Below are 21,376 nucleotides of genomic sequence, written 5' to 3' on the forward strand. Positions count from 1 at the left end.
GAGTTTCCGTTGCTTGATGAGACACATGTTGTGTTGCACTAAACAACCATTAGAAGCAGAGATATCAAACTTGCAACTTTAAATGTTCTTGACCATATTGTTTCTGTATGTGTAGAACTTATTTCATACAGACAGAGGTTTTTTAAATGAACACTTTGAGCTGGGTAGTAAGTGTTCAGCACATTTATAGCGGCTGTGCTATCAGGATCAGCTTGTGCAAGATATTCAGGGGCACATTTATAATTTTTTCATGCAATGTGGTACAGCAAGGAAATTTGCCAACTCTTTTCGTTCTTTTGTAGGCACACCATTTACTAGAATCACTAGTGGTTCCTCTACTACTCTATCTACACCAACAGTTTTAATATTCTGTTTAAAGTCTAGTGGAAGGTATAGTACTTTTAGTTTAAGGCCTTTTACTAATTCGCTTCAAGGTAGTTTTGCTATTTTTGTCTGCATTCGCACTACTGCTTGAAAACGTTGTACTGTTGAGCTAAAAATACTCTCATACACATTGAGCTTCTAAAGTTTGGAAGGGTTTGGGAACCATTCTAACTTATTGTAAATGCATCTAGAAGGCATTTTGATATCATCAAATATCTTTATGCAATAGTTGCACACCTGATTAATATATAGATTAAAGTGCTTCTCTGCAATAAATACAGGGCAAGTTTAAACCACTGAATATCATTATCCTCTTCAGTTTATGCACAGATGTAACTCTCTCTTGTTTTTGCTTTGTTGTGCATATGACAGCACTAAACACATATCCTGTTAGGTATTTCAACAAATGCTGCACTACATTCTTTCATTTCTTTGCTTAAGTTCTATAATGCAATATCTGTGTCCACTCTCTCCGTGGTAGGTTCTACTACTACTTCATCTACTTCACAGTGACTTTCAGGTTCAAAGTATGTTAATTGAACATCTTCTGAAATATTTTTAAATTTAGAGTGCCTTGTAAAAGAGCTTTATTCAAATGTTTTAAATACAGAGCAAACCTTTGACAAAACACAACCTTGTAACTATATTGTGAATGTTTGTGTGATTCACAGACAGCGTTAAAAAATGTCACATATCTCTTTAGATAAGTAAGCCAACAAATGTCATTACAGATTACATAATTTCTTCACTCTCTAGGGATCCGGAGTTGGCAAAATTCTGTTTTAAAGTTGCACGTTTGATCTTTCTTATGAATAAGTTAAGCTTTTTGATTGACTCATGTCTTATGTTAATTACTGCTGCACTGCCACTCATAGAATGGAGCAGGAGGATGTCCCTGTAAAATTCAATACCTAATTACTTCATTTGTATTTCTAGGTACTAATGTTTCCTTTGGCATTGCTGTACCTTGTTTTACTTCATAGGATCGACTATCTGTATCAACAGCAAACAATAGCTATTGGTTTGAAAGTAGCTTTCTTCATTAAAATATGCCTCCGTACTGAAAGTGTTTCCCTTCCCCCTCAACATGCTGCAAAACATTGACTTATAGATTTCCTGTTTTTGACAACAGCTCTTTTTTAGGCATGGCAACAACCTGTCTAAAGTTCTCATTTGTTTGAGAATGAGAATAAACAACTTCCTTTTTCCAGCAAAAGCAATCCCTACAATAGTATTTTCAAACTCTTTCTGTCGTATTCTAACTGCTCTTTTCAAATATTCTTTTTTGTTCTTTTCATTTTTTGCTCCACGTTTTTGAGTTGTACTTTCTATTGTTTGATAACAGTATGCATGCCTGTTCTTCTTTCTCTTCTACTGTTCAGGAGGTATTTTACATGAAGTTGAACAAATTGAAAATATGATAAACATTTAAATAAGAAGAAATATTAATTCCTTTTTTAGGTCGAGCGTAGAGCTGCGCATGCGTAGCATGTGCTGTCTAGCTCAGGACCTATAGCTGTTACTTTCGGGGGAATCTGAGACAGCTTTCGGCCACGAGCCTCTGCTGTCTCAGATTTCTCCTCGTGAGCGCGCCTTTGCTGCTGGCTGCTTGCGCGCTGTTTCGCTTGCTTTCGCGTGCATACAGACAAACAGACAAACAGGCAGGCAGACACTCGCCTACACACCACCTCCCCCCCCAACCAGTCATCGTGCTATTTTAACACACACACACTCATACATACACACGCATACACACACGTGCGCACACACACGCGCGCACACATCCCCCACACACCCCACTGACCAGGTTCTTCTTGCGTGTCCCTCGGCAGCCAGCGGGTCATTCCGGTTAACAGGCGGGGGCCGCGGGGCTCTCCACGAGCACGGGGGCCCCGCTAGCTAACACGGAAATCCTCCGGCGGGCACAGGAGCGCCTGCTTCCTGTTTTTGTCCGGCCCCGCCCCCGTCCCAACAAAGGTTGCCTGGCTTCCTGTTGAAGCCGGGCTGCGGCGGTGAGTTTGCTTGTTTTTAATGTAGACACTTATCACAACATGTTCTAGGATGATATTTAAAAATGTAAACACGGTACAACTTGTAATGCGTCGGATTGATATGTTCGCAATTAATACCCGATTGACAGCGAGCAGCTTAAAAAGATTTACGTTTCCTTATTACTCTACTTCTCTTCGGTCAATAAAAACAAGGTGAAGAAATTCACACACACGTCTTGCGGGAAATGTAGCCGGCTGCGCTACCTGTAGAAATAGCACTGAAGCTTTCAATTTCAATATTAATCCCAAATATACGTGACGTGTCCCCATCCACCGAGGCAAGTGCCTGTTCCTTAGCGGCAGATACCCCTCCCTCCCCCGCTTGCGTAGAGTTAGTGGGGCCGCGTGGCTCCAGATTCTCAGAGGTGTGTGATCAAGATTTACGGTGAGGACAGTGTCTGTGGGAAAGATATTGGAAAGGCCGAGTATCCATTGCGATATTAACATATACAACAATGTAGGGAGCAGTGGCATCCGAAATGCCCCCCCCTCTCTCCCCCCTGTATAGTTTAATAAATCGTGGTCTTTAGATATACTCAAAGACACACAGTCAAACAGGGATACAGAAACTGGAATGCTTACTCACATGCATAACAATCTGGAAACCCAGTGCAACTCATGCTTTACTGCTGACGTGATTACGCATTACCCTCAACCTGTATAAGGGTCTTAATGAGGCAATGGGTCCCCCATTAAAAAGCAAAACAGCCTTTGGCGGGCACAAGGAATGCTGGCACTGCGGCACAGCGGTTAGTGATTGTTGTTAAACAAGAACTGTAGCCAAGAACAAGCTGTATTACAAGTAGCTAAACTGGCTCAGTGGGTTGAGCTCCCAAAGCACAGATTTTCTTGAGCAAGATGCCAGATGTTTCATTCAGACAAGGCCACCTCAACCTGTAATCCTTCCAGGGTCGAGAACACTCGTACCACCGAGTTGAGTAACAACACGAAATACTGAAGCTTTGAGGCAATCTGCACCATGTGAATAATCACTATTACTATAAACAGCGTGTCACAAGGACGAATACAAAGGAATAACCCATGATTATTCAAAAGTACATTTCACGCTTTAGCTTTTGTGTGAAGGTGTACACATTCATGACTTATGCTCTAAAAACACACTCAGAAAATAAGATATTAAAAAAAAGTGTCTGGGATCTCATTTGGGACTGGGACTTGGGAGCGCTCCTTGAGTCAACCCTACAGCCTGGGGAGCTGTGTAGGAGTGGAGCGCCTCAATAGCGTGATGCTGTCAGCAGCCATTGCTTTGTGCTAAAATTAAACATGGCTGCAACAAGACCCCACGGGTGGCTGAATCGTGAAAGTGACTGCTGAGTTGCCTTGTGAATGGGAAAGAGTCGCAATGGTGTGCAGCATTATGAAACAAGAAAAAAGCACTATAGAGAGAGCAGCAAGAGTCAAAGGGAGGAAAGAATATCACCTCAATCATGTGAGGAGCAGTGGATAGGCACTGATTCAGTGGAATCAATCTGTGCTTGGTCTGTGCTCCACAGCAAGCACTGGAAGTGACGTTTTAGCTGAGCTAGAACAAATCCAGAAAAGAGATGAAATGGGACTAAACCTGAGTGAAAAAGGAACAGTGTTAGGACTGGACCAAAAACACATCGACAGAACTTGAAAAAAAGTCAGAAAGGTGCCCGAATGGACATAAGTGCCAGAGCTACTTGTGTTGTTACAGAATATGTTTAATTTACAGTCTGTGAACACTATTTTCTTAAACTCATTTCTCCTATTGCACGCACAGCATGCTTTCCTGCAATGGCGCCCACTTTTCCACTCTATGAGTATTACTTCATTATTTTGTCATTTTTACACTTGTTAATACTGCCTGTTTATTGGTGGCACCACATTATTGCCAGTTTAAAGTCCAAATATAGCAAACAAGCAACAGAAAGGTGACCAGTCAACCTTTGCAAAGGGCCTTCTACTGCACAGCAACATGTATTTCTGCTTTTTTAGTGGCTTTTTAATTTCTGTGTGGGACAGCAGTGAGGTGACAGATCACAATCATCATTTTGCAGGGACCTTAACACTAGTTTGGGGGCATGCTTGGCATAAATCAGGGGTCATTGAGAAAATAATGCTCAATTAGAACCCTGTATTTGTTTTTAAATATGCCTATGGTAACCTCTTAATAAATGGTCGTTATTTTTGGGTATACCTGGGTCATTTTTAAGACTCTTCTTTCAACATTATCCAGAAAGATACCTTATATAACAAATCCCATTCGTGGTTTAGTCCACCCTGGTGGTACTACCGTACCAGGGATTGTCTAGGTGCCGATAATGAAGCATGCCACTATTTAGTGGGTGAGGCAACTACTCCAAAATCTTTGGATTTCCCAGTAGGACCCCAAAGCGTTTTCCCTATTTTCTTCTTTGTTCACCTGGTTGCCCTTTTGTGTATGGGGCATGGGTTCACAGTTCTAGAGTATTGGACACAGGGTTGTCGCCCCAGCGTTGTGTAGCCCACTTTTAGTGGCCTGGAGTTTGGAGGTGCAGGCCAGGGCAGGTTCCCAGTGGTTCAGAGGTAGAGGATCTGTCCTCGGGTATGTTATGTTATGTTATATGTTATGTTATATTTCTTTTTTATATAGCGCGCGGCGACTCAAAAAGAGTATCCCGGCGCTTTAACAACGAGACCTACGGCAGAATAACATAACACGGCAATAAAAACAGAGAAGGGAATGCAGTAATAAAAAAGGGGAAGAAAGGCCTATAGAGTAAACAACCAGGTCTTTAGACCCTTCCTAAAAGCCAACAGGCTGGTAGCGCCCCGGAGTGTCAGCGGCAGAGAGTTCCACAGCTGAGGTGCCCGCAGTCCAAAGGAGCGACCTCCGATACGAGCTCTTTCCACGCGTGGCACCACAGCCAGGAACTGTGACTCCGATCTGAGAGCCCGGGCCGGGTGGTAAAAGGACAGTCTCCTTTGAAGGTACTTTGCGCCTCCAGAGTGAAGGGCCTTATAGGCCAGAGTCAGCGTCTTGAAAATAATGCGCTTACGGATAGGCAGCCAGTGTAAGGCCTGCAAGAGACCCGCCACACTGGCTTGCCTATTTAAGCCATAAATGGCTCTTGCCGCAGCGTTCTGCGTCACCTGGAGGCGCTGTAGCAGATACTCCGGCAGGCCCAGGTAGAGGACATTGGCATAGTCCAGCCTGGACCCGATCAGAGCCTGCACAGTCAGTTTCCGGTGTTCTTCCGACAAAAGGGGTAGAAACTTCCTTAGTACCTTAAGGAGACCGAAACAGGTGCCCGTCACCCCCATAATCTGGGCTCTCATCGTCAAGCCCTTGTCCATGTTGACCCCCAGATTCTTGGCAACTAAAGATGGGGAGGAAGGTGGAAACATGTTGATAGGCCACCAGCCATGCCAGTCAGGGTCCGACGTACACCCAAAGAAGAGCACCTCAGACTTCTCGGAATTGCACTTGAGGCCACTCAGATGAAACCATCTGAAGACAGCCCCAAGGCAATCCCGGATGCTCTCTCCATTGAAATCTCCTCCCCTCTCGCAGGAGAAGAGGAGCTGTGTGTCGTCGGCATAGGACACGATCCGGGCCCCAAAAGCCTCCGCCAGTGCCGCCAAAGGGGTCATAAAGATGTTAAAGAGGGTCGGGCTCAAAATAGAGCCCTGGGGGACCCCAACACCCAGTGGCGGCATCACAGCAGAGTCCGGGGGGGCCCAGATCGTTTGTCGGCGGTCGGCTAGAAACGATGAAAACCAGCTGAGCACCGTCCCCCTGAGGCCTATCTCGTGGAGTCTAGAGAGAAGGCCATCATGGGGGACGGTGTCAAAAGCCGCCGAGAGGTCCAGCATGACCAGCATGGCCTTGCCACCCGAGTCCAGAACTCCTTTGATGTCTTCCGACACCTCCAGGAGTGCTGTCTCTGTGCTGAGATTGGGGCGGAAGCCCGATTGGGAGGCATGCAAGAGCTCATGCGATTCCAGAAAATTGGAGAGCACCGTATGAATGTGCTTCTCCAAAATTTTCATCAGGGCAGGCAAGAGAGAAATTGGTCTATAATTGACCAACGCCTCAGGATCGAGGCCAGGCTTCTTCAGCAGGGGGATCACCATAGCCTGTTTCCACGCTGATGGGACCAGACCTGCAGGTGATGTCACGTGTGGTCTCTGTAGAATGGAAGTATTTTCTGCCTGAGTGCTATGAGATCTTTCAGAGAACAACATGTAACATTGCTGTAAATACAGAGTGTTGATATTCTTAAACAGATGCCAAGTGTTAAGACAGGTGAGCTGGGTTGGGCAACAGGGCTGGCATGTGATATACAATTATGCTTTTATGCTTAAATAGTTAAAGGCTTTTGTTATGATTATGATGTATTACAAACATGTCTGTGTATCTATCATTGATTCGTTTGAGTTGGAGGGATGGGACACACACTTTGGGTCTGCCCAGCCTATGACAACTCTGGTATTAGTTATTCAGTGGCGTGTCCCGGAAAGCACAAACGAAAGTGGAAGTCAATTAATGATTCCTGTGGCATTTTCACTTTGGCTGGAAATAGAAGACCTCCCCCGCGCCCACCTGCTGTCACCCTCCCAATGCCAACGCAGCAGTTATTAAGAAACAGCCCAGACTAACTGATTAACAGCAAATACCTCCTGCGCAGACCCGCCTAGCGCATTTCCCAGATACAGGTTGCACCATGGGTAGCATGTAGAGTAGCTTTCTTTTGGACCTGTGCCAAGCTGACTGACTTGAAGTCTAGACGAGCTTTCTACTGGGACCGGTGCCAACCTGACTGGCTTCGGATCCCGGCGTCACTGGTATTACTGGAATGGGACATGGCTTTTCTAACAAGCATTTGCAATGCAATAGGTCTTGCATTTGCAAGAGTTTAAGCTATTGGCATTGTAAATGACAATGCCCTTTAGTTATGTTTTAAAAACCAACACGTAAATAAAAGGCATTGCCATTTACAATGCCAATAGCTCAAACTCTCACAACTGCGAGACCTATCGCATTGCAAATGCTTGTTTTATAACTGTCCATGGTGTTGAAGTAGTAAGTTCTTTAATGCTGTCAGGACTGATATGTTTAGAAAGAGGTTGATGCTGTGTGAAAACTGTACATAGAAGGAACCTGCCCAATTGATGGGTGATGTCTGATGAGGGACCGGTCTCTTTGTGAAGAGTTCAGTACAGGAGGAACTCACTGGATAGCAGGTGTTGCCTACATAAAGGGGTTTCAGCAGTATATAGTACGGACCTGGCCTCATAATGGGTTATAAGTGTAATGGGAACCCGTGTATCATTCAACAAGTCTGCACAAAGTGAACACTGTCTGTACTAGGTGTTTCACTGCATAATGAAGCTTATGTGCCTTGCTGGGAGGACCTCTCCATGAAAAGCCCTGAACACAGTACATCATGGAGAGGGCAGTCCCATGCCACACACATCACCCATTAGTTGTCCTAGGCTCTTCTACACACGGCAGTTTTACTGGACTGAGCGCTTCACAGGGAGAGACCAGTCCCTCAGCACAGACAATATCTATTGCTTAGCCAAGCCTTTGTTGGTTAACGAATGATGGTTAAGTAGTAGGGCCTCCCGATACACGGCTAAATCATGTACAAGTGCTAGCGAACTTTCGCCGATACACGGCAAAATGTAGTTTGTCCTATGAACAATAAATAATTCAGGGGCTTTCGTAGTCGGGCAGATAAACATGGATGAAAACGAGTAATAAACTTGTAGAATCATGTAACTGTCACCGTTAGGATTGACTGATAAAGTTGCATTGCACAGTGTTAAGATGGCTGCCATACAATGAATTTGTTAGTCCTTCTATGATTTTCATAATGTTCCAATCATGTGACCACAATGAACTGAACTTAAAATGGTATGCTTCAATGGCGTCTAATTGATGAAATACAAGATTATGGCGTAGCCGAAACGCGTCGTTTTTCCATGTTTTGTGCCGAAAATGACGGAAATAAACCTATGTTGATGGCAGTATAACCCCGTGAGTGCCTATTTCTATACCTGGATTGGTGTGAAACGGAGCGTGATATATACGCGGCTTGCACCGCTGCGTCTAAAGGCACCCGCCTTTTAAGTGCGCTGTTTGAAGGGGCGAGAGGAGCGAGGGGATATATATATATATATATATATATAGATATATAGATATAGATATAGATATATAGATATAGATATATAGATATAGATATATAGATATAGATATATAGATATAGATATATAGATATAGATATATAGATCTAGATATATAGATCTAGATATATAGATCTAGATATATAGATCTAGATATATAGATCTAGATATATAGATCTAGATATATAGATCTAGATATATAGATCTAGATATATAGATCTATATATATATATATATATATATATATATATATATATATATATATATATATATATTTTTATTTTTTTATTTTACGAAGCTAGTAGAGCGAAACGCGTCTGTCTGGGTGAAGGGGGTTTGCAATAAACAATATTGGAAATCGGACACCAGTGTGCTTGCCATTTTTTCAACTGGATGAAGTGGACTCGTGCTGCTATATAGATATATAGATAGATAGATATATATATATATATATATATATATATATATATATATATATATATAGATAGATATATATATATATATATATATATATATATATATATTTTTTTTTTTTTTATATATTCAGTACAAGTACCTGAAAAAGAAGCTGTATGTCCAAAGTTGATCAATGAAGAGATTTGTACAGAACACCTTTGAAAACCAGAAACAAAAGAGTTCACCTCCTGTGCCTGCTCACCAACCAGAGATAAATTTAAAAGGCAAAGATTATGGGGACAGTTGCTACAGATTCAACCTAATATAACCCATCTTCTGATGTTCAGGAAAATGAATGGATCCTCTGCACATTCTCAACCTGCAAGCTTCACTCATTGAAGCTAGGTTATAGGGATTTGCGGGTCCATTGCAGAGCTATGCGGGGTACAATGAGTGCCACATGGGTCTACAAAATACCCTTAGAAAAAATTGAAAGCTCATGAAAGGGAAAGATTGGTTATTTGTATCTATTACTATTCTCGTCCTTCCATTTGAAAATAGTCCACGCTGCATTACACCTTTCCCCATACAGCATTGGTAGTGTAAGCTCTGCAGGTCAGGTTAAGCTGCTTATTGAAAGTCAACTTAAGCTGCTAATAATTATACACCTATTGCCAACAGCATAATAGTAATGACACTCTTTCCCCATGTAATACAAAAAGCAGTTATTAACGACCTAACCCACTATTCAGCACAGCAACAGCAGTCAATAACTAACTTTGCTCTGCCTTTAAAAAAAAATTCTTCCATTTCAATTCTCTTCCTGAACTTTTATGATTCCACTACATTCTGCTATAGACTCCTGTGTTCTGCTCTGCTTCATTGTTCTCCTGTCTTGGGGCAATGGTTTAATTCCCAAAGCAACACTGGTATAGCAAGGGTGCATTGAGCCATAATACAAGCAAGGACATAATAGGGATTTGTTGGGGACCTCACACCCCTGGGCCCGGTGCCACTACTCTTCTGCCCATTCTATTTGAGCCATCACTCCTAGGCCTGAGGCCCAAAGCAGGCTGTCTGCGCCTTTGTGTCAAAAATTGGGGAAAAGACTCACATCTCACACCCTTGTTTCTTGGGACATGTTCCCTGTGCAGCAAGAGGTCACCATCCCACAATCCCTTTTTGCTAGTAGCATTTCCTTAATTAGGGTGCAGCGGTCCCTCACACCATTGACCCAGTGCAAATGCACCTGCTGCACTAATAGCAGTGATTAGTACCATTGATTTGGGTAACAATGAACATCTATTATTCAGGGTCAAGATACCCGTGGGTGATCATGATCTTTAAAAATTCACATGTTATGTTATGGCACTTTAAAAAAAAAGTCTGCATTTCTCAACGCCTTCTTCAGAGCATCTCTTTGAGGAAGTGGTGAAGCTGTCTATCCATTTGTAAAAGTAAAGATTAGACCCCACATTAGCCTCCCTTCTTTAGGCCATCCCTTTGATGCTATCCATGGATTTTGCTCCACTCCTCTTTATGCTGGGTTATCACTTTGCACTAGGTACAGTCTACTTAGCTATAACTAATATGCATTCTTAGAAAGTGCCCATTTCATCATATACTAAATCATTGTGTGATAGCCTATCTTATATTGTGTTTAATACAATTTTAAAATAATGACTTAAATAATCAGTGCTTTGTTACTTGGTGGGACATCATAGCACTTTGAATACACTAGTCACTATTTTGCACTGCACCAAGGTAATTCTATTCTGTTTCACAAACAGACATCTGCAGTGATCACATTACCAATTATTGTTTCATAATGTAAGATAGTGAATATGCCACCAAATAGTTTAATTTGCATGTATTTTTCATTTAAGGTGTGTGCATTATTTCATATGCAGTTGCCATGAAGGTGAAAAAACACCAAAATACTTATAGAATATTTTGTTGTTTCTATCCATGTCTAAGCCAGTATTTTTTTTTCGATATTGGTGCATACTTTAAACAGAAACTGTTATAATAAGCACATTAAAATGCATTCTATAGATGCCCTAATGATCCCTGACTGTTGATTAATGTAGACAAAGACAGAAAAGCCATGTTAAGAATGAATACAGACCAGTTCATATAAAGTTCTACTTTACCATGTCTCGGAATTTGCAGAATCATAAAATGTGAGCTGATGGCTGGTATTTTTCTCTGTGAAATGTGGCAACCCTAACTTCTATTGTTTAATGTAAATGAAGACGTCCTGGAAATGCAACAAATAAACAAAGTCGCGTTTCCAGGCCAACTTAATTTACAAGTGCTTACTGAGGCAGTTGCGCCCCCACCTCACGGTAATGCAGCCACAGAACCTCAGGGGGCGCGCCCCACAGTATTAAGACTCCTGCCTACAGTTCAAGCCTCAAAATGAGAGCACCAGGGCTAGCATGCAGATGAGAGAGGCAGAATTAAAAGTAACATGAGGTCCATTTCATCACTGGAGGACAGTAAATATTTCCACTTGTCTCATTGCAGGGATACTACTTGCAACTAAACTGAAAAACTCTGGAAGGGATTTAGAGGTGCAGTATTAACAGTTGTTTCCAAAACTCTCCTGGAAGAGATTTGGGGAGCAATATAAATGAAGGGGAATAATAATAACAGTAATTTCCAAAATTCCTATAGCACTGAAATAGTGGTACACAAATGTAACCTTCTTCCTCTCAATTGCCCTTCATAGCCTGCTAAGACCCCAACCAAGCTTCCTTTCTTTCAGGAAACTGCCATACATGCATATTTTCTATTCTCACATGAACTAATCCTTATTTCCTAAGGCTAATTTCTTTATGCACCCTACATTTTTTCATTTAGTTACTAAAAGTTTTGATGTTTAATATATTCTATGCAACATTTTCAGAATGTTTCAGTTGCAACCTACAATTGTTTTGTGTTTTAGGTGTACTTTGTCCTACAGATCAATGCTACATAAATAAGTACATAGTATTGAGAATGAAAGGTAGCACTAAAGGCCAGGTATGATTTAAAGTATTAATAACAAATAGAGCACAAAAGGCCAGATGTACCAAGCATTTTTCTGATTTGCAAAATCGGGCCGCTTGCGACCGTAAAAATGCATTTTGGCATGTATAATTTCCAAATTGCTATTCTGTAACATGTTACCGAATCGCAGCTTGGAATTGCGAGTACATACTGATTCGGTATTAGGAAGCAGCATGTTTGGGTCATAAATTGCTACCTACCTCATTAATATTCATGAGGTAGGTTGAATTGCGATTGGTATTGCTAAAGGAAACTCTGAGTTTCATACATAGGAATACCGATTACCTAATTGCGATTCGCAGTTAATCGCATTTTGGTAATCACTATTCCTAATATTGATACATTCAGACCAAAGATCCTTAGATTGATTCATTCTTGTTTGCACTTTTTTCTTCCAGCACTTTTTGTCTCATTCTACATTGCTCTGAAAATTTAGTTTCTAGGACTCAAGATTTTGTTCATGGTTATCAAAAGGCACTTTGCTATATTATGGCACAGCTAACCTCTTGAAATATTGCTCAAGGGTGTAAGAAAATGCATAATTTATCATGGCCCACTCCCCTATTTTTTCTTTTTGAGTTTTGGGGTCTTTGCTACTCTGTGTGCAATACCACTGATAAACAGTACAATAACACCTGTGTTTCCCCGTAAAACATGTACTATGCACAGGATGTAGCTAATTTACCTAATTGCCTTATTTAAATTTCCTGGAAGGCCATAGTAGATAGTGAAGAAAATGCAAGTATGGCAAGAATATTAAATATCACATGTGATATATAGGGTGTATTTACAAACCCACATATATTTAAAAAAATGCATGGCTTCCAGAAGCCACACTTTGTGCTGGCTGAGCTATAGTTCAAAAGCAGTGCATCAACACAAGGAAAGGAAAGGTGCCTTTGCCACGTAGGAAAGATATTCGTATATATTATAAATAACCCTTAAATGTGCCTTGTAAGCCCATCATGCTGGGACTAATGTGTCTTCTCAGTTACTAAATGTCCAAAATCTGTTTTCACTGTGTAGAGTCCGCTAGATTCTACTTTAAGAATAGGATACATAAAAATAAACCTCTTAATTTCCATCTTTGCCTGGGACAATGCCAGCAAAGCGATTCTATTACTTTTCACTCAGTTTCAAAATATAATGTAGTTGTAAAATCATATTTTTGATAACTTTAGTGGGAAACCAACTTTATAAAAATGTACTTTATGCTGTCTCAGCCAAAGTGAATTGTGACTCAGAATAACCCTGCTCTTCAGATGACAATGGTATGGCCTCTATGACCAGGAAGACAAGAGCATTGTCAGCCTCTGCTTTCTGAGGGGGTACAGAAATATTTGACAGAACAAAGACCAGCATTCATAATACCTCTTTTGATTTAGATACGCAAATTTAGGCAGACAAGATCTGCTCCCATTAATTCTCAGGGCCCTCCTACACTCTCTGGCTCCAGTCCAACGTTTGGCTTATTCCAAGATGTGTTTTATTCAACCATGTTTATCTGTATTCTTGTTTTTTAGTTGGATGGATGATTCTATAATTCGTGAAATCACACCTAAGGTTATTGGAGAGTGGCCCAACACGTACACCTATACCAAAGCCTTGGCAGAATGTGTGGTTCAACAAGAAAGCAGTAGTATTCCAATTGCCATTGTTAGACCGTCCATAGTAGGAGCCAGCTGGCAGGAGCCCTTTGCAGTAAGTATGATTTGCCATTACTTTGTATAGGCATGTATTTATCCTAATGTTTTCACTAGCTTCAGAAACCCACTTGTGATGCAAGCTCCTTTCTGTACAATTTTTACTGGAGAGTTGGGTGTGCACAACAAAGTTGACTGTGACATATCTTACCAGGTTGTTTACTGTCTGCATGCGCATTCCACATTGACACAAACATTTGAGCTATAATGGTTCAAGTATTTCAGGTAGCAGAAATTGGGTTAATAATTTGGGAGGGTGCAAACCCCGATCAGGTCAATAAACAGAATATGACAATTTCAATATAGTTTTGAAAGAGTCTCTGCTCCACCCCTGGTAGTTATGTTACAAGCAGCCGGCCACCCACAGAGAAGTATGTACTAATTTCAAGCATTGATATCTATTTTAAAATCAGGAAAACATCACACTAAAATCAATAAAATAGAGAAAACCTTAATTAGCAAAAAGACACGAATATCATTAAAATAGGTTAAAACAAAATGGAGATATTCATATTTTAGTTTTTAACGCCATTAAAAAACACTAGATCATGGTGGACGGGAAATTAAGCATAACTTTAAACCGACTGCAATGAAGTGGAGATAGAATACGCAAAGTTGTTTGTCCCAGTTAGATGTCAACTTCAGACATTGGACCTAATATAGATTTCAGTGGGCAGGGTACTCCTTCACAAATGTGGCAGATGTTTCATCCACCATATTACAAGTGCATTATCATCTATGGCACTTGCAACATGGCAGACGGCATACCTTCCATGTTTTGACAGAGCATCCCATTTGCCAAACTGTAAATAATATTCTTAGTCTGTAACTGATGGGAAAGTTCCTTCTGGTAAGTTCTTTAGCTCATCAGGGCAGGCTAATCCTTGCTATGTGGTCAGCTGTTTACACTCATTTGCTCATCCTAAACTCAGAGGAAGGCTATTGTTTTTAAATGATATTCTTGCATTTTTACTAGTGAAGATAGTAATAAAGATGTTAATCACATCTAGGCCTGTTCTTAAAAAAAGTCTGCCAAGGCCTACGCAGTGAACTATCCTTTGAGTCTTTCACTGTGGGAACACTTTAGCACCAACATGTAATGTGCCCTATATATTAGCGGCCTACCTGGGGGCTTACATGAAATACACATTGGTTAAAATGCTATCCTCAAAGGATCCTCATTAACATTCATTATTGGGTATCTCTGTGCATGTGTGGGGTCTCAGGTAGATACCTAGGATTGCAAGGAAATAACTTTTACTTAAAATTTCCTTGCCAAGGTGTGCAGCTGTATTTCAGATTACTGTTATTAATGGAGGAAGGTCATTGGGGCAGAATGGCATTTGTACAACATTATTAAACAGGTAATTTGGGAAATTGAATAAAATAAGATTAGGCACATGCTGCTACAATGTGTGTAATTTGCATTGATATGTCCAATCAGCTTGTCATCATTCAGTTAATAAAATGAAAGCCAATTTTATTTGGTTAAAGCAATTGCATATCTAGTGGCATTATGTACACCAGATTAAAAAGTAATACATCAAACAATCAAACTAATGTTTCATTCCTGATAGTCTGCTGTTCCCTGAAAGGCTAACTTCACAGAACCAAGCTGAAGACACACCTCTTCAAGGTGGGCTTCCTGATCTGACAATCTACCCTTAAACCCTTGACCTTATCCTGGTTATGGTATCTTCCCAGAGGGCCTTACTCCAACAAAAGGCTTGGGCCCTCACGATTATCTCCTACAACAATTTCCCCAGCACATTGGAGTTCGAAATACATAGGCATTCATGATGAGCATTTGGGGACCATGTGAATTTTCAGAGTAGAGCTTACTAAAGTGCCTTTAACCAACTCCCACCAAACATTAAAGACATCACCCTCAGTCAGGACTTCATTGAATGTTATAATGAGTTAAATACTTTAGTGTGGCACAAAGTGGCACAAAGGACAAGCAGACCTAAGGGACTAGAACATTTGAGTTAGTGTCAATTGAGGCATCCTTTGTTTGATTTTGTGTAAGTGTATACATGCTTTATTTATGTGTTTAACTGTAGATTTGTCAATGTACATAGATATTTATTCATTAATAAATACCTGTTTTTTCTTCCAGGGTTGGATTGATAATTTTAATGGACCAAGTGGAATTTTTATTGCGGTATGTACCTGTTCATTGGAGACTTGTATTAGGCCGAGTGGAGTATTTTTCAAATATGTAAATCAACATTGAAATAAATGCCACGTTTTGCTGTGACTCCTTATACTTTTAAATCCACAAAGGCAAAATTTCTATCAAACAGTTTTTTTGGTTTAGTCTAAGGGATCCTAAGCTAAAGTTCTAAAATTATTATGTAACGCAGTACAGTTGCTGGTCAATGGTCCCGATGCAGCTAGTAACTGATCCCACAGGTAATGAGACTTTTACACTAGGTTTTAGAACAGAGAAAGGGATGCTGCTGTTGTAGTACATTGGGACCTGGGCCAGTAGTATGTTCATCATCTCTAAGGAGAAATCCTTAGAACTATATTCTCACCGGGTCTTCTCTCCTTCATAATGCCTTAGCATGAATTTCATTTAAAAAACAATCCATTTCAGTGCTAGTTTCTATTAGGTCTCGCCTGAGACAATGCATGCTGTCTCTTCGAGACATTTAGTAAGTGGCTTTTAAAAGTGCCACCAGAGGCTTTTGCTGGCCTACAGCTTGCGTTCACGAACTCGTGTACGTGCACAGCTGCCATCTGTGTTTTTATTGCTGTAATCAGACTCCTCTGCTTGCACTACCCCCCTCCTTTTTCCCCTCCCTCCTGGTCAGCTTCATTTGTGTCTTCTAGCTGTGAATCATGCTCCTCTGCTCGCACTCCCCCTCCCCTTCATCAGTGTCTTCTATCACTGTGAATGCTCCTCCTTCCACCAGGCACACACACCATCAGTCGTCAGTTCACGCTTCTACCAGGCACACACACCACCAGCCGTCAGTGCATGCTTCCACCAGGCACACACATACCACCAGCCGTCGGTGAATACTTTCACTGGGCACACGCACCACCAGCCGTCTGTGCACGCTTGCACCAGGGACCCGCACCACCAGCCGTCCGTGCATGCTTTCAACAGGCACACACACCACCAGCCATCAGTGTACGCTTCCACCAGGCACACACACCACCAGCCATCAGTGTACGCTTCCACCAGGCACACACACCACCAGCCATCAGTGCACGCTTCCATCAGGCACACACACCACCAGCCGTCAGTGCACGCTTTCACCGGGCGCACACACCACCAGCCACAGTGCAAACTTCCACCAGGCACATACACCACCAGTCATCAGTGCACGCTTCCACCAGGCACACACACAACCAGCCATGAGTGCATGCTTCTACCAGGCACACACCACAAGCCGTCAGTGCACGCTTCCACCAGGCACACACATCACCAGCCGTCAGTGCATGCTTTCACCAGGCACACACACCACCAGCCGTCAGTGCACGCTTCCACCAGGCACACACACCACCAGCCGTCGGTGCGCACTTTCAACAGGCACACACACCTCCAGCCAACAGTGCACACTTTCACCGGTCACACATACCACCAGCATCAGTGCTCGCTTTCACCGGGCACACATACCACCAGCCGTCAGTGCATGCTTCCACCAGGCTCACACACCACCAGCCGTCAGTGCACGCTTCCACCAGGCACACACACCACCAGCCGTCAGTGCACGCTTCCACCAGGCTTACACACCACTAGCCATCAGTGCACGTTTCCACCAGGCACACACACCACCAGCCATCACACACTACCAACCGTCACACACTACCAGCCGTCAGTGCATGCTTCCACCAGGCACACACACCACCAGCTGTCAGTGCATGCTTCCAGCAGGCACACACACCACCAGCCGTCAGTGCACGCTTCCACCTGGCATACACACCACCAGCCGTCAGTGCACGCTTCCACCAGGCACACACACCACCAGCCGTCACACACTACCAGCCGTCGGTGCATGCTTCCACCAAGCATACACACCACCAGCCATCAGTGCATGCTTTCACCAGGCACACACACTACAAGCCGTCACACACTACCAGCCGTCGGTGCATGCTTCCACCAGGTACACACCACCAGCCGTCAGTGCATGCTTTGACCAGACACACACACACCACCAGCCGTCAGTGCATGCTTTGACCAGACACACACACACACCACCAGCTGTCGGTGCACGCTTTCACCGGGCACACACACCACCAGCCGTCAGTGCACGCTCTCACCAGGCACAATCGCCACCAGCCATCAGTGCACGCTTCCACCAGGCACGCACACCACCAGCCATCAGTGCACGCTTCCACCAGGCACGCACACCACCAGCCGTCAGTGCACGCTTCCACCAGGCACACACATCACCAGCCGTCCGTGCATGCTTTCATCAGGCACGCACACCACCTGCCGTCAGTGCACGCTTTCACCGGGCACACACACCACCAGCCGTCCGTGCACGCTTTCACCAGGCACACACACCACCAGCTGTCAGTGCACGCTTTCACCAGGCACACACACCACCAGCCGTTAGTGTAGCAGGCAGGCTCTTCTCAGAGTTTCTTGGTAAATATATGTTCGATGCCTGGGAGGAAGTGGGTCGAGTTTCCTTAAACCATGCTGAGTATGCCGGTGCAGTGCATGAACTCCTGTGTGAGTGAGTCATGCTGCCTGGGGCTCACTCACTCCACACTTGTAAATTGTGCCTGCATCATGCTTTTTCTCATTTGCAAATGTTGGCGCATGCGCACAGCTAGGCAGCCCCCACACCCCTGGGAATGACTGCTTCCTACAACCAGAATGGAAACAACATTCAGAGCAATGAAAACCAATTCATTTGATGCAAAGACCTGTTAACAAAAACCATGTCCAGCTATTGTAGATCTGGCAACTTAAACAAAACAGCAACAAAAACCAAACAAGTATTGGCATAGCCAATGGGTCTCGCTTTTTGGACCCTATAAGTATTTAGTTATGCAGCAGAATATCCTTGGTGCAACAACACCATCTGTTGATTGGCTAAACACTTTTAAGGTCCCAAATGCGAGACCTATTGGCTATGCCAGTGCTTGTCCTTCATTTCTATGCACAAAAGGTGAAGTTGCTGCACAGATCAGACCCAAATAAGAAAGGAAGTTATTACATCTCGAAATATACAGGCTGCTTTTTGTTACATTTGCAGGTGTTTTTATGGTCATGTATGTGGCAAAGCATGCAATTATAAGATGCATGATGTAATTTATCAACGAGTGCTAGGAGGCAGCCAAGAGGACTCTGTCTGAAGGAATAATCACCTTTCTACTAGAGGCATAGTAGCCATTGCTGCTTTCTTATTACAAACTCCTTGGCAAGAGATACACAAAAACGCCACTGAGTCTTAGGTTTATGAAGCATAATTACCAGATTTCAGATGCCTGCTTGAAAGCTTTGGGAGATTGGCAGGTATATTTTGGCATAGCATTTCTTCTACTTTTGAGTTATCCATAGTCCATCCAACCAAACTGGTAGATATGGCTGGGCAATCTTTAAAAGAGAAAACATCTCTAAGAATAAAGGGTGAATAGTATCCTTTAGAAGAAGCACGTGTCTGTTTTCCGTAATAGTAGTTTTGATGTATACCCTTTTCCCCCATCAATTGTAGGGGTATGGCGAGATGACGCTGCTTATTTTCTGGGTCTCGCCACACCCAGTTGCCATCGCATTCCACCGTTGCAATATGCTGGGGCATAAGAGGTATAGCATAACAGAATGACTGTATCGGAAGGAAACTCTGGGGTCTCAGTCAATGGCTGTGAGAGTTCAAAGATGAAGATTCAAAAGAGCAATGTCATCAGAGGTAAATAACTTCTTTGTCCACTGAGGACTCAACAGAATCAAAAGGGTGCTTAGTTCTTACTCAAGCACCTTTAGTCAATGATTAACATATGTAAGCGTCCATCTGCCATGCATATTCATCCATCACATTGCTAGGCACTGCATCCCATTACACAACAACCGCTCCTCGTGGTTATCACACACGGGTTGGAAACGCTTCCCAGATAGGATTTTTTTTTTTATTGCAACACCCTTCCTCCCACACATCCTGCATGACATCGCTTGCTGCCCAGGTGTGCAAAGGCTTCAGTGCTCCACATAGGGACAGTCAGCACTACATAAACGTTGCAAAACAATACAATGTTCGGATTAATTATCAACACAATGTTTAAGTTCTCTGTTCTCTAATGGCCTGCACTGCCTCCACGGACCCTGCTTCATTAGGGTGTATCTGTAACATTACTGAAACTTTGTTTTAAAAGTTGAATCGTGAGTTACCATGGAGAGAGTGACCTCGGAGAGCATAATTTGACTTTCCATTTTGATTGGTGGGAGCATTAACCATCAGGAAACACACAAGCCTCAAAGAGTTCATATCATTTAGACGCAATTACCTTTGTGTTCTTTCTTTCATGGTTTAAAGTTAGCATTTCCTCCTGCTTCCTGATGCTTTCAAACATTAAAGGCATGAATTGTCTGCGGCCATGCACCATGCTCTTCCTCTCATACAACGTCAGCAGGCAGAGCGCTATTTACAACTGGACCTTCATCAGAGATCCCATTGTTTTATTAAAACTTCTAAGCTACATAGGCCGTACATTCCCCCACATCCCGTGTGCAGATATTCCCAGAAGAAGCCTTACTGCATATTCTCTGGAGACCATCCCATCTTGCACATTGTGGTCAAGTGTGATGCCGGCGTCTCTAATTATGCATTTCTATCATTTAAGTTAAATAGAATTGCCTCTCTAAAGGCCCTAGTTGGCTCCCTAAGGACCACGGGTGTCTGTAAATTGAGGAGACTGGAAAAGGCTCTGCAAAATATGGCATGTTTTGTTCAATTTATGGGACCTATGCGTCCTTTTCTTTTGCTTGCGATCACTGAGTATCTAGCTAGCATTATTCAATTGCAAACCTTTCAGTTCACTATGTAGTTCTAACTTCTTCTCGAGTGTGATCATTGAATCCAAAAATCCAAAAACCTGTGTCCACCAGATATCCACATTGTACCTCATTGTACCTCAAAGCTCTCAGATGAGGCTGAAACGAAGTTGTTGCATGTCAATATAGTAGAAAGAAAAGAAAACCGTAGCTGGGTGTTTTGACGCACACACAAGTTAATTAGTGCATGTCAGTCCTTCATCAACGTGAGGTATGATTGCGTCTTCTCCTGTGGCGCTTACTATGCTCTGACTGTGTGACGCCAAACACATTTTGAAACAAGGGAAGCGCGGTTGTAGTTTGCAGCTGAACGAGTCCACATAGACGGCTGTTTTGTGCTCATGAATTCAGTCAGAGCCTAGTAAGTGAACTCGACCCGAAAGTATCAGAGCGCTGTAAATGAGCTCAAGGTGCATTACAGTACAGACTGACGCATTAATTACGATGTTGGTCGGAGTTCCCTCCAACCGAAACCGTGGTGGAAATGGGACCGGCCAACCTCCGGTCAGTGGGGCTGACTGCCTAATTAGGATGCGACCGCACATAGTGCAGTCGCATTCTCCCATTTCTCTATGGAAGAACTCTGTGGCAAGCACCTCAAGGTGTCTGCCACAAGG

The 21,376-nt window shown here is 42.8% G+C and overlaps 1 protein-coding gene across 1 annotated transcript in view; it reads left to right on the forward strand.

Moving 5' to 3' along the window:
* FAR2 (fatty acyl-CoA reductase 2) overlaps positions 1-21,376 on the forward strand; it is a 499,288-nt gene that overhangs the window by 366,460 nt on the left and 111,452 nt on the right. Inside the window, exons 5-6 of the mRNA XM_078673760.1 lie at positions 13,565-13,742; positions 15,864-15,908. Of these exons, the coding sequence (XP_078529886.1) occupies positions 13,565-13,742; positions 15,864-15,908 (223 nt within the window). The remainder of the gene's footprint in view (positions 1-13,564; positions 13,743-15,863; positions 15,909-21,376) is intronic.

Source organism: Lissotriton helveticus, chromosome 1_1 (assembly GCF_964261635.1).
Source record: "Lissotriton helveticus chromosome 1_1, aLisHel1.1, whole genome shotgun sequence".
Classification (NCBI taxonomy): domain Eukaryota; kingdom Metazoa; phylum Chordata; class Amphibia; order Caudata; family Salamandridae; genus Lissotriton; species Lissotriton helveticus.